At 34.6% G+C, this 15,019-nt stretch overlaps 1 protein-coding gene across 2 annotated transcripts in view; it reads left to right on the forward strand.

Annotated features, from left to right (window-relative positions):
• The window catches only part of LOC126741612 (protein CREBRF homolog), a 75,114-nt gene that overhangs the window by 47,969 nt on the left and 12,126 nt on the right, over window positions 1-15,019 (forward strand). For both annotated transcript variants that reach the window (XM_050448115.1, XM_050448116.1), the window contains exons 7-11: window positions 9,245-9,371; window positions 9,434-9,570; window positions 9,622-9,816; window positions 9,910-10,158; window positions 10,216-10,332. In XM_050448115.1, coding sequence (XP_050304072.1) covers window positions 9,245-9,371; window positions 9,434-9,570; window positions 9,622-9,816; window positions 9,910-10,158; window positions 10,216-10,332 — 825 coding nt within the window. The remainder of the gene's footprint in view (window positions 1-9,244; window positions 9,372-9,433; window positions 9,571-9,621; window positions 9,817-9,909; window positions 10,159-10,215; window positions 10,333-15,019) is intronic.

The raw sequence follows: 15,019 nt of genomic DNA on the forward strand, positions 1-15,019 counted from the left end.
TAGAATACAAATTGTATTAATAGTTGTTAGTATTTTTGTTGTTGCCGTAATGGTACTAAATTTGTATATTTTCTTTTGAGTATTCGAGGACGAATAATCTAACAGGATGGCCGAATGTAAGAAATATTAAAGAACAGTAGGCTTAGTGTTATATTAATTTTACGAATCCGTTCGGTTTGTTTAGAATGTAAGTATTTGTAAAGAACGACTCGAACGGATAAGGTTTTTTTTTGCTGTGGAATGCAAACACGGTACAGGAGTTAGTTTTAGTTTTGGCTTGACTGTTCGAAAGCAGAGTATTGATATTAAGCCGGTTTACGAAACTTGTAATAAAAGTATTGTTTTTGTTTTAGAAGAAGTAACTGTGTTTTTGTAACGTTATTATCCTTACACAACCATCGTCATAAACGTAGAATAATAAAAACTTATTAAGAAATCTATAATAAATATAAAATATTTAATTTCCATAAAAAATGCATTTTATTAGATAAGTACCTTTACTCTAATGAAGTACGTTAAAAAACGCATAAAGAGTTCATGAACGGTAATATTTTTTTATAATTTAAGGTATTATCTATTAATAATAAATATTTATCATGTAAATATTTTTTGACGTCACTGGTAAAGATTACTTCTGTCAGTGGAGTCAACAATGCGCTTTAGCGGCGTTATTATGTTGTTGCCTTTTTCTCTAATATACAGGGTGTTTCAAAAGTCATGGTCCAAACTGAAAGGGGGGGGGTAGGGGAGGCTATTTGGAATCACAATAACCCCCCATGTTGTTATCCCATTTTTGATGGTTTAGAAGTTGTAGCTGTTTTTCAGTTTTTTTCTATAATTTACTTCTGGCTTAAAAAATTATTTTTTTCTATGTCTGTGGCTTTATTTTTTAAATATATTTTTTTGTTTTTATTCCAACAAATGTCGAGTCTTTTTAATAAAAGTTTAGTGTAAAATTTTTTTTGTTTCGCTGCAGAAAATCTTGTTTAATTTGTTTTTGGATTCTTCAAAAATGAATTTTAACAATTTAATGAAGCACTACACAGTACACAAAGACCTACAGGAATTTAAACCAATGTTTAAAAACTTCCTACTATTTCTAGTCTTTCAATAAAAACATTTACATTATAGTGTTTATTATTTGATCAATGTATGTTAAGAACATTTTTAGAAAAATGAAACGTAAAAGAAATAAAATCATACAACATTTTTTGCTTGCATACCATAAATTTGGTAATATTTAAGTGCGCTTGACCTTCAAATTGGAATTCAGAATGCTATCAAGAGCCACAAACAAAAATGATATTCTCACATGGACCATTTTAAATAGCCAAACCACAGCATAAAGAAACCAGCAGTCTCACTCCGCTCGAAAATGTAAGCGAACTAATAGCATCCTTAGCCATGCCGCAGCCATGTTCTCCGGATGCCGAGCTCACTGTTTATCGAACTGTGTTCATAGGTGTATCGCCTAGTTCAGCGCCGTACTTAGTGACTATTTTGATAGCGTTTTTACAAAGCGTAGCGTTTTTTATAAAAACTTTTGTATTAAAAGAGGGGTATGTCAAAAATTATTAATGAAGCAAAATAATTGACTTTGCCAAAGTTTTTAATAGCTGCAAATTTGGCTGTATGGCTTAAATAACATAATTAAGCATCAGTTAAAGTTGCAGCAATGTAATATTTTTTTTTTTTGAATTTTTAAGGACATTATTTATATTTCTGCCATTTTAACAGTATTGCCATATTTAAAAGAGTTGCAACATTGTATACTTTTACTTTAGTTGGTACTTAATAATATAACAAAAATTCGCAGATGTTAGAATTGTTTTGAATTGTTGCCAACTATTTGTCTTTATTTATTGGCCTAAGAGTTTCTATTTGTTTTGAAATATTACTTTATTTGTATAATTAGTTATCCTTAAACTACTATGTAGTCAGATGTTAATCTAAAAGCGTTACTATACAGGGTGTTAATTAAGTATGTACCATAAATTATTTAACAGGCTAATTTACCCCTAACATGATTAAATTTATTAGGTTCAGTGTAATCTCGTACGGGACCTGAAGAAATATTTGTGGCAAAAAAATTGGGGCACCTGAATTTTGTGCCATTTTTAATATCTTATTTGATTTACTCAAATACAAATACATCTTTTTCGTATCTCGCTTATTTTTCGAGAAAAAAAAGTCCACTTAATTGTATATCCCTGGATCACACGAGGAATTTGGGGAAAAGTTTCATTTGGAATTTATTATTAACTAAGCAAGATACGAAAAAAATTTAAGAGACAGAAAAGTTTTATTTGTATAATCCACAGAACATAATAAAAATTGCACAAAAGTCAGTGGCATATATTTTAGTTGTTGTTAAATTTTAACACCCTGTATATTGAGAACGAAGAATTTCTGGACATATGTTTATATGAACCTTTTGTTTTAAAATTACTCAAAGAATGGTCTCTTAAAGTTATGGTTCATACCTAATTAACTTCCTGCACGTATTCTTCTATATCGTCGTTGTTAGATGTAGAAATGCGATGTTTATTTTTGTTTAAATATTTTGTTAATGTATGAACTTTATTTATATTAAAAAATCAATATTTGTACTATGTAGGTATTTTTATTTTACAAGATAATAACATCTAAAAAAATGTTTAAGTCCGGCTCTAGCCAAGGCAAAAGCCGCGTGGACCGTAGCGAGTGTCAGCGGCATCCCTACTATAAGCAAAAATGCCTCGCCTGCGTTAGTACACATGCACCGAACTCGCTTATTCAAGCCAATGTATTTTTATTGAAGTGCGACTGCTGGTTTCTTTATGCTGTGGCCAAACCGACTATTGTTGGTATTTTCTGTATTGTTTTCTGTTTGTCTTTAGCTAACATGTTAATCGATTTTTTTTTCTATTTTCTGACCTACTATACCATTAAAGTAATCGGCATCGAGATGCCGGATCGGTATACCCCACAGGAATATGCTGAAATGCATTACATTTATGGATTGTGCGGTGGAAACGCTCGCCTTGCTGTATCGTGAGTATCGTGATCGTTATCCCGATCGTGAACGCTTTCCCGATCACAGAGTGTTCATACGGGTACATAACTCATATTTGCGGGGAGAAATACCTGGTGATGTACAACAAATAGGCAGACCGCGGTTGTATGATGAAGAGGTGCTTGCTTTGATAGAGGCGGACCCTTCTACAAGTATGCGTAGAATTTCTAGAGCTACTGGATTAGCTATAGCTACGATACATCGCATGTTGCGGAGGAACAACCAGCATCCATACCACGTGCAACGTGTTCAAGCCCTCTTACCCCGTGACTACGCGCCTAGAGTAGCATTTTGCAGAGAAATGCTTCGACGCTGTCTGCAAGACGCGGACTTTTTTGACTGCATTTTGTGGTCCGATGAGTCTTCATTTCAAAGACTTGGTATATTTAATATTCACAATCTTCACTATTGGGCTGTAGAAAATCCGAGAATAATAAGGCAAGATCGCTTCCAGTACCAATTTGGTGTAAATTTGTGGGCAGGAATTCTCGGTGGTAGGCTGATTGACACTTTCGAGTTACCGGTCAGATTAAATGGAGAGAGCTACCTAGATTTTTTAGAACACCAACTTTATGACCTTTTGGAAGATGTGCCTCTGGAATTACGGGCAAGAATGTGGCTGCAACACGACGGAGCGCCAGCGCATAGTGCACGAATAGTCAGAGACTATCTAAATGGTGCTTACCCAGATCGTTGGATAGGCAGAGGAGGAGTGGTATCGTGGCCACCGCGCTCACCTGACCTTAATCCTCTTTAAACTATTTTTTATGGGGATACTTTAAAGAACTTGTATACCAAACGGAAAATAACACTGAAAATCAGCTTCGTCAAAAACTGCGAGATGCAGTAACAAGTTTACGAAACAATGCTCGAGCATTTAGAAACTTAAAAAGAAATTTTATAAGACGATGTCGTTTGTGTATAAGAGCCTGCGGCGGCCATTTTGAACATCTTTTTTAAATAAGAGCTAAAACACACGGAGCTGTTTGGGAGCGTTTTGTGCCGAGTCGGCCGCCGATCGGCAGCCGACTCGGAACATCGTTTATGGGCTTTGTGTGTTTCAAAACACACGAGAAACTTTCAGAGTTGGCGGCAGCGCGTACCCTCGCATCAACCATGTGCCGAACGCGTTTTTATTACTTCAGTCGGCGGATCATTTATGGGTATTCAGTGCTGCGAAACACACGCAGAGCGTTTTTCGAGCTGTTTGAAAAGGCAATGTTGTCAGTGTGTAAGTTAATTATTAGTAAAAATGGAATTATCCATGCTCGATACCGAGAAACTCATTAATGAGATACAGTTAAGACCCGCGATTTGGAATATGTGCCCTTTCCCTTATTATAGGGTGTATCCAAAACCGCCGCTTTCTTTTCTTTTTAATTGTTTGTGATAATACATTTGCAGTTAATAAAAAAAGAAGCTCTTCATCACTACCACTACTGTCGGATGAACTCATTTCGAATGTCTTCGCTATACATCTGACAACAGCGAACTGATTTTTTTTTTGAACGAGACCAGCGCTAGCGGCCGACTCGGTCCACACCACTCACAAACAGCTCCGTGTGTTTCGAAGCAGTCGGCTGTCGATCGGCGGCCGACTCGGCACAAAACGCTCTCAAACAGCTCCGTGTGTTTTAGCTCTAAATGTCAATGAAATATTCGAAGTTTTATTTTAGCTTTTATTTCTTTTACGTTCCATTTTTCTAAAAATTTACTTAACTTATATTAAACAGATAAAGACCTTTAATTTAAACGTTTCTATTGAAAGGCTATAAGTTGTAAGAATTTTAAGTATAAAATTAAAAATAAGTTTAAATTCTTGCACCGCCTTTCTGTACTGTGGTGCCTCATTAAAACGGTAAAATTTGTTTTTAAAGAAACCAAAAAAAAATTAAACATGATTTTCTGCAGTGATAATACAATTTTTTTTTATGATATACTTTTATTAAAAAGACTTGACATTTTTAAAAAAAATATATTTAAAAAATAAATCCCAAGATATTAAAAAAATATAATTTTTTAAGCCAGAAGTAAATTATAGCAAAAAAGTGAAAAACAGCTATAACTTCTAAACCATCAAAAATCGGATAACAACATAGGGGGTTATTTTGATTCCAAATAGGTTCCCCTACACCCCCTTTCAGTTTGGACCATGACTTTGAAACACCCTGTATATTATCTACATTCTTTTAACTTTGAATGTTGATTGACTTATAGAGTATCTTATCATATTTTATGAAAAAAAATGCTTCATATTTTATTGAAGAGGAATAATATTGTTTTTCGCCTGTCAAAATAAATGACAAATTTTATAAAGATTTAGATGATATAAAGTGTGTTTTTTTGCCATTTTTACATAAGCATTTGGCATCATTGCATCAGAGATGTTGAAAGCAAACAAACCATAGTTCCATGGCAATGCTAATTCTAGCCTTTAGTCCAGGACTATTAGACGAAAAGAAGATCAATCTGCTGAAAAAATCCCATCTGGCTGAATTTTTTACCACAGCTTCTTTTCGACATTACAAATCATCCCTCAAAAGTCCCCATGAATCCAAGTAGAGCTTTTTTTATGGGGGTCAAAGGTCACAAAAAACACTTTTTTACAAATATCGTCGAAACTATCAATCCTACGATAAAATGAGCTATTACTTTTTTTGTTCAGTATGAAATTCTCCACAAAAAAGGTCTTATGCATTTTTTTCGTAGAGACCTTCGATTTGCAGAAAATTGAGGTCAAAGTGTCGGTAACTGTCAAAAATCATAAAATTCGAGTCAAAACATGTTTTGAAATCGTTTTCTCGTTGAATATTTATGGTAGGGGCTCTATAGGTATTCCCCCTTGTGACCTAGAGCACAGCTGGCCCTTTTTTTCTATGGTCGTATGTGCGTCACTGTATACCTGGCTGTGGGACATTCACGTCATTTGACCAGTCTTCAGGCCAGTATTCTGTTATTCTCAGTTGTAAACAGACGTGTAGAATAATTTCTCACAGTTTTTTCGTGATATTATTCACCTAGTTATCGAGAAATGGCCGAAAATTGCATAATTTGCGACAAATCATCGCTGTCAGAGCGCGGTATTAAAACCTTACGTGACGCCAATATCGAGCGGAATGATGGAAAAATTGCATTTTTGCGGAGTGTCGATTCGATAAAAGTACACGTGGTGTGTCGCAAGGAATATACTCGTGCAAGTAGTATTACTGCGGCTAAAAGGGAGCGAGATGCTGTCCCCAGTACCTTGACTGCTAGCCCTCCTCGGCGAAGAATGTGTTCTGCCGAGAGCGAGCAACTTGAATTCGACGAAAATTGTTTATTTTGTGGATTGGAGTGTTCGGAAGAACATGAAAGACGAGTTCCTATGAGTCGTCGGCGAAAAATCAAGCAGGTCTCCACATCGACATTTAAATCGACTTGCTACAGCTCAAAAGCGTAATAATTCTCTTGGTAGGCTAGTTGAGAATCGTATTATTTATGAAGAAGATTTAGTAGCAGTAAATGCGAAATATCATAGTGAGTGCTACGTCTCTTTCGCGCGACCTTTATCATTCCAAACATGGGAGACCCCAAGATATGAGGATCTCTTCAGCAATGGAAGAAATTTTTCATTACATCGAAAATAATGAGGACTGTCAATTCACGTTATCTGATTTTAAAAAGGTATGTACAGATTTTGTTCCTGGCGATGTTACCGTGAAATCAAAACTCGTTGAAAAGTACGGTAAAAAAATCGCCATTACCACGAAGAGTCGGAAGTTCGACTATGATTTGCTTCTCCGATGTTCGTCATGATATCTTGAACAAAACCTGGTATGAAAATCGAAAATACGATGATAAAGAAGAACGTTTCAGAATTTTAAAGGCCGCTGCAGCAATCATTCACGAAGATATTCAATCCACATCTATTGATAGCGATTACTATCCTCCTACAAATCAAATGTTCGACAATATTAATGAAGATATTCCTGAAAGTTTGCAATATTTATTGGAACAAATTATCATGAAAAATAAAAAAAGGAAAGCTGGAGCCACTGAAATTAAAGTGTACTGCTTTGAGTCATTGCATTATGTCAGCAGTGCGACCACGATCCTTCATATCGCGTTTACAAATTGGCTTATCAGTTTTTCTACATAGAAGATTCGGGTCTAGGCGTATTCTTGACATACTATCAAGCTTGGGATTATCATCATCATATAAAGATACACTTCTCTATGGTCACCCGTCAAAACACCAGCATTCCACCTGCCAAAGAATGTCATCCACCTTCTATTTACATTGTTTGAGAAGTAAAATGCTGGTGTTTTGACGGGTGACCATTCTAATATATCGTTGCACTAGACCTTACTACCTGAAACTGGAAGATTTATACAATTCGCTGCTGATAATGCTGATATTAATGTTTATGCAATCGATGGTCATAATACCATTCACATAATGGGAGTAATACAAATGATTACACCACTAAGTTTAGTCATCGCAGAGGATCCAATTGCAAGATTGATGACCATCCCAGCGGCGACGCTGAAGTTCCAATTGAAGTTTATGACCATTATGGTAACACTGGGCTGAGCAAAATACCATGGAAAATCTCGATTATGAAGATTCAAAACCCCTGTCATTTATCCGCAAAGTTGATTTGTTATGGATGTATGGGAAGTGGCGTTCTATATCAAAGGTTCCAGGTTGGAATAATTTTCAATGCTACCACCGACATCGAGTGCAGCTCAATCACATTTATGTCGTGTTTATTATCAAGTCCAGAAATGGCTTGGTAAGAATTTTAATCCATTGCATTGGGGATGGACCATGGTTGATAATTATTTACAGCCAATACAAACATTATTGCCACCTGCTCCTGATGTTTTATTAAACACAATCTTTTGTAATTGTACGAAAAGTTGTGGAGCTAATTGCGGATGTAGGAAACTTGGACTACACTGCTCTCCGATTTGCGGCTACTGCCATGGACAATCTTGTTTAAACATAAAATCGGACAATGAAGAGTCCAAAAACATTGAGTTTGATGAACATTTAGATCCAATGAATTTTTTGTGCTTAACACTTGAAGTTGAGGAAGACTTGGAAGATGCCGCATCATGTCACACTGATGACTAAATAAAAAATTCTATTTACTTCATATTTTCGTTGTAGCTTCGTGGATTAACTCTATGGTGACGTGGAAAAAATACAATATTTTACAATTTTTTCAATATCCAACATTGAAACTAAAATTTCTATAAAAAAATGACCTCTACGAAAAAAATGCATAAGACCTTTTTTGTGGAGAATTTTATACTGAACAAAAAAGGTAATAGCTCATTTTATCGTAGGATTGATAGTTTCGACGATATTTGTAAAAATATGTTTTTTGTGACCTTTGACCCCCCCTAAAAAAAAAGCTCTAAAGCTCTACTTGGATTCATGGGGACTTTTGAGGGATAATTTGTAATGTCGAAAAGAAGCTCTGGTAAAAAATTCAGCCAGATGGGATTTTTTCATCAGAGAAAGCCTAATCGTCCTGGACTATTTTCTAGGTTCTAAGATTATTACACTGATATACAAAACGTTATCTTATTTCATCGCTACGGTGTACAACCTGTTCTTCAAAAAAAGGATAATAATTTTAAAAAAATATAATTTACTTCTTTAAATTTATTTTATATGTTTTTCAAACTTTCATTAGGTCTAAGCTATTTAACTGTAATTATAAATTTATCTTTAGTTGAAAAAAGCACACCTAGTTGGTTGTTTTATTTAAACACCACTAGGAAATTAAACCTATTTTCAATTTGGCCTTTATAAATTTTTGCTTAATTTGCAATTGAAAGTTTAAAAAAAAATAAACATTCAAGAAAATCGTGAAAATATACAATTTGGTCCGTGGCTTATTTGTACACAAAATATTTGTTGAAAATTCCCTATTTTGTGGTAAAAATGTTTATTTGAACATACAGCAGGTCTGACAATTTTTGATAGTGGTCAAATGTATGTACAAGGCAGGATTCTGCAAAATGGTTTTTTTAATATCTTAAACTCTTTGGATTTTAATATTATTTTTTTTTCCACTTTGGGGTTTCTGAGCTGCAGAGAGCAAATAAGTACATTTTGGCATTTTTCACAAATCTACTAACGTCATATTTTATGCATTTTTACTGGTTTTTCTCTGAAAAAATTTACATTTTCAGGTCAATCTGTACCAAACCGAAACGTAAAAGGTCTTCGAAATCAAATCCTCTCAACATCTGCTCCCACGCACCTTGGACCGGAACAAATGTCCTGGAGAGAACCTAGAAAACATCTCTTATCCACTAGGTAATTTATACAAAACCCACAGTTTAAAATAAATATCACAAATTACCAAAATTCTTTTACAGTTCTTTAGCCGAATGTGGCTCGACATCCTCCCTATCGACCGGACTATTAAGTCCGGACCTTCAAGACTATTCCCTCGACGAATATGAGAGCGAGGAAGATAGCGACGGACATTATGAAGACTATTCTACAGACAATAGTAAGAAAATTAGTTTGCTGTTATAAGTTTTGCTCATAACTGTTATTTTAGATTCGGACGATGATGATGACCATACTAAAGGTTCCAAAAAAGACAAATGTTTTTGGCAGTATAACATACAATCCAAGGGACCGAAAGGGCAACGATTAGTGATGAAAACAAAGTTAGAAGACCCTCATGTTTTACATGAGATTACTGATCCGGTGTTTAGTCCTGATTGTTCTGTTAGAGGAATAAAGCATAGCGGTAAGTTACGTACGTTTAAGATACATTTTTTGTTTTTAATTTATTCATTTTTAAGCCGTACAAATCACTTTTAATTTATCCTTCTATTATTAGGTAAAGCTAGAAAAGGCGACGGAAACGATTTAACACCAAACCCAAGAAAGTTGTTTAATATAGGAAAGGAGTTAGACAAGTTGGGTCGAATAATAAACGATATGACCCCAGTAAGTGAATTACCATTTAACGTTAGGCCTATTTCGAGAAAAGAGAAAAATAAACTCGCTTCGAGGGCGTGCAGGCTTAAGAAAAAGGCGCAACATGAGGCTAACAAAATCAAGTTAAACGGACTTGAAAATGAACATAGTAAGTGGTTTAATTGAGAAAAATAAAGTTAAAAATGACCATTTATTGTTTTTTTAGGGAGATTTTTAAATACGATCCAACAGCTCAAGCAATTAGTTGCGATAAAGTTGCAGGAGCCCGATAAACGGGAGGAATTAAACAGGAATATTGAGAAAATGAGTAAAACTTGCCTGAGTAAGTCTATTATTTATTATAGAAGTTTTATCTTTTCTTATGTTTGAATCTTCAGTATGTAACTATATCACAAGAGTTCAAATAAGGCAACAATCCTCCTGTATTGATAATTTCTTTGTAAAACAAAAACATTAAATAATAAAAAATTAATTAAGCAGGAAAATTGGAATGATGTTTTACATTGCACTGATAAAGATAATTGTGCTGATCTTTTGGTAAATAAGCTTCTTATTTACAAAAAATCGAATTTTTAAAAAGTAATATTAAACAAATGTGGAAATTACTGAAAATAAATAAACTAGTCTAGAATATGATCCAGTAGAGCAGTTATTTTTACTCTGTAGAATAGGTTGCAATTACTTTATTATAGGCGGGATATACATTCCCACAAATTTAAATGCTAATTTGTATTAAATACATTGTCACATGGTAGACATTCTCACACAAAAATATGTTCAGTATAATTTTTTTTGTGATTTTAATGCTCTTTGGGAGAATGATGATTCTGGGATGATTGTTGAATGCCCCCTTAATTCAAATGGGTTAATTTTTGGGACAAACATGCTTATGCTTTTCTTAAATTTTTTCCGAGGGTATTGATACCAAGTCATAGGCTTATGTATTTGAATCTTATTTTTACGACAGAAATATGACTGTAACTGAAGCTGTTTATTACCTTTTTAATGGTACACAAAATCATTATGTGCAAGTAAAATTATGTAGAATTTTCTTATGATTTTCGAATTGCTGATTATATTGGAATCAATAATTATTTGTGTGGAATTAATTGGGATTTGGTTCTAAGTTCATCCGACATTATTCTATCATATTATACAAATGGCCATAGCTCTATTTGTTTTAAAACATTTCATTCTCCCATATGGTTTTCAGCTAAATTAAGATATTTGGTTCAGCCAAGGAAAATTACCCATAGAAATTATCAATGTAGTCGGGAGTGTGGCTGATTATGTCGTGTTCTCAGGACTGAGAGCTAGATGTAAAGTCATGACGGATATTTATTACTAAAACTATATTTTGAATTTAGAGCACCGGGTGACACAGGGTGTTTCAAAATTCACTACATATATTTTAAGGGCGTATTCCTGAGGTCAAAATAAGACTTTTTTGTCCTATAAACATGGGTTCTAAAATGCACCCCCTTCAAGCTACAGCCATCGCAAGAAGTGTAAAAAAAAATCGATTTTTTAAAACTGTGTCTGCAGTTTTGCATCAAATTTAACGAAATTTGGAATACCCCCGTTATTTTAGGCGGTCTATTAACTCTTTATCTTAGAAAAGGCGTAAAACTAATTTTAAGGGGTAAACTGAGGGCCAAAATTTTATGTACGCATACACTTTTAAAAAAATTAAGCTACACCAGAATATGGGCCATACAAAAATCTAAATTATATGTCTCTTGCATTTTGTTGATAATACGAGTAGTTTTTGAGAAAATCACATATTAATAAAAGGCTACCAATAACGTAATAGGTATGTATTGATTTATTTGTTCTGCTAAAAATTTTCCATGCTGGTTTACACTAGAGCATAAAGAATTAATAATTTTAAAGAAAAAGGCACATAAGAAATATGTGGAATCTCATTCAGTTATTGATTATAGTATTTTTTCTGAGATTATATCCAATTGCACACGTGTTATGTTAAGTATGTTTTTCTCATAACCATAATCGCAAGGATTTTTGGAAGTTTGGAAGCTTAAGAAAAAGGAATAATGCAGGCCCTTGTGAATTATAAGAATTTTAGGTGTTCCACTGGGAATAATATTGTCAGTCTTTTTGCAAATTATTTCTCAAAAATGTTTCGCACATCAACATCACACCGTAATGATTCTACGACTCTAGATAATACAGGGTGTTTCAGAAACTATGGGATCAAACTTCTGGGGGTTGTTGTGCAACAGAAGAATCCATTTGAGTATAGGAACCCATGTCCGGAAATGCGTCACTACGCCACTACGGCCCTAAGACGCGTTAAAAATTATAAAAAACATTAATTACCTAAATAGGATCTGCTGCATTTATTTTTACCTTTTGTACATGATACCATAACAATTGTTTAAAATCAACGCTTATCAATGTCAATTCTCAATGTCATGTTTAAAAATTTTATAGCTTACAATTTTTAAACATTTATTGCTAATAGAAAACTTTACCAATCAATTGGCGAATTGGCGGATATGCATTTGGCATACGGAGCAACAAACTGCAATGCACGAGCAGCATCGCGGTTGTATCATGAACGTTATCCCGAACGATCTTCCTATCTCGCTGAGACAGGCATGTTTAAGACCAAGATGCACGATACTGGTGTTGCTCGAGCCGTAAAAACGGTCGAATTTGAACAAGAGGTGCTTCAGCGAGTTGCCGATGACCCATCAAATAGCGCACGTGACGTCGCTAAGAATGAATGAATATGGATATGAATACGAGTAAGGCTTCTGTCTAGCGGCTACTACACGAGCAACAACTCCATCCTTACCACTTCCAGAAAGTTCAAGGTATGACTGCAGCCGATTATCGTCCTAGAATTCAATTTTGTCGATGGCTTCTGGATCACATCATCGCACAACCAAATTTGTTATGATATGTTTTGTGGACCGATGAAGCCTCTTTCACAAGAGACGGTATTTTTATTAGTAAGAATAGCCATGTTTGGGACGAAGAAAATCCTTATGCAATTTTTCCAAGAAAACATCAGAATCGTTGGTCTGTCAACGTATGGGCAGGCATTGTTGATGATTATTTAATTGGGCCATACCTTCTACCGGAACGGTTAACAGGACCTATTTATCTGCGTTTCTTGGAGGAAGTTCTCCCAGAACTCCTTGAAAATGTTCCACTAAACGTTAAGACGGCAAAAGTGATTTCAGCATGATGGAGCGCCGGCTCACTTTGCTGTACAAGTACGCGAGTATTTGGCTCAGCGGTTTGGGCACCGTTGGATTGCCAGAGGTGGAGCAGTTTCTTGGCCTCCTTAGGTCACCCGATTTAACATCGCTCGATTTTTTCTTGTGGGGACATGTAAAGTCTTTAGTCTACGAAACTCCAGTAGAATCAGAGCTAGATTTAATTAGACGAATAACAGTAGCATTTGAAATCATTCAAAACGAGGATCAAATTCTTAGTGTAGTCCGCCGAAATCATGTGCGGCGTTTAAATCGGTGTATTGAGGTTGGAGGAAGACATTTTGAACAATTGTTGTGATGGTATCATATACAAAAGGTAAAAATAAATGCATCACATCCTATTTAGGTAATTAATATTTTTTCTAAATTTAAACGCGTCTTAGGGCCGCAGTGGCGTAGTGACACATTTCCGGACATGGGTTCCTATACTCAAATGGATTCTACTGTTGCACTGAACAACCCCTAGAAGTTTGATCCCATAGTTCTGAAACACCCTATATAAATATCTCTCCCTAGACCGTTTCAATATTTGAAATATACTTTGGGCTGAGTATGTTGGATAACAAAGGTCCTGGTGATCTGCAGCAATATTAATTCAAGGCCTGTATTCATTTGATTTAACTTATCATTGAAAACGGGGTGATTTTCTCAATTTCTGGAAATACAGCTTTATCGCACTCGTTTTAAAAGGAGTATGCATGAGATAACAAGCAATAAAAATTATAGGTCTTTAAGTATTCTCAGTTCAACTCCCAAACTTTTCGAAAAATTGGTACACAATTATTTGGGTATCTTGTCTTGGCTCTCCACTAAGTTGAGTGTTCTCACTTTTATTGATTTTGTTATCCAGTCATTTGAAGATGATAGTCAGGTACATGCTATTTATACTAACTTTTCGAAAGGGTTTGATCTTGTAAATAACAAAACTTTGTTAAAAAATATACCATTACAGCATCTGTGGCTCATTGTATTTGTAATTGGCTTTGGGAAACTGCTATAATATTGGTTTATTTTTATTTTCTATTCGGCGGCATCATAAAAGATATATTTTGGAATGTCATTTGTCTTTTAATCTCTTTTTGTCTGATGTGTTCAGGGAATAGTTTAGAGGTTGTATAGTGGTCTGGTGCAGTTTTCTGGATGGTTTTCGTCCATGATTTCTGAGCATTTTTGGCATCATCTCTTACTTGTGCATTGGGTTTTTGTGTGTCCATACCGAAGGCAATTGTGTTACATTTTATATATTTTAATAAATTTTGGTAGGACGAAAAAGGAAAAAGGTTGAGTCATTTTGGTGTTTTTGTGAAGTGTTACGATAGAAAAAACTTGTGCCGTTTGTGCCGCACTATGAGAAAAAGGCGATTTAGGCCGATTTTTTCACAAGATTATACCAATAATGTCATAAAATCATATCAAGGGACAACCGTCGTCATAATAAATACGTAGAATAATAAAAATTTATTAGGAAATCTATAATAATTATAAAATATTTAATTTCCATAAAAATGCTTTTTATTAGATAAATACCTTTACTCTAATGAAGTACGGTAAAAAAACGCGTAAAGAGTTCATAAACGGTAATATTGGTTATAATTTAAATCGTAATCTATTAATAATAAATATTTATCATGTAAATCATTTTTGACGACGTCACTGGTAAAGATTGTGTCGGTAGAATCAACAATGCGATCATGCGGCGTTGCGAAGTTGCTGCGTTTTTCTCTAATATAGGGACGTTATATTTTATTGTGCAGATATTTA

This window comes from Anthonomus grandis, chromosome 10, assembly GCF_022605725.1.
Source record: "Anthonomus grandis grandis chromosome 10, icAntGran1.3, whole genome shotgun sequence".
In the NCBI taxonomy this organism is placed as follows: domain Eukaryota; kingdom Metazoa; phylum Arthropoda; class Insecta; order Coleoptera; family Curculionidae; genus Anthonomus; species Anthonomus grandis.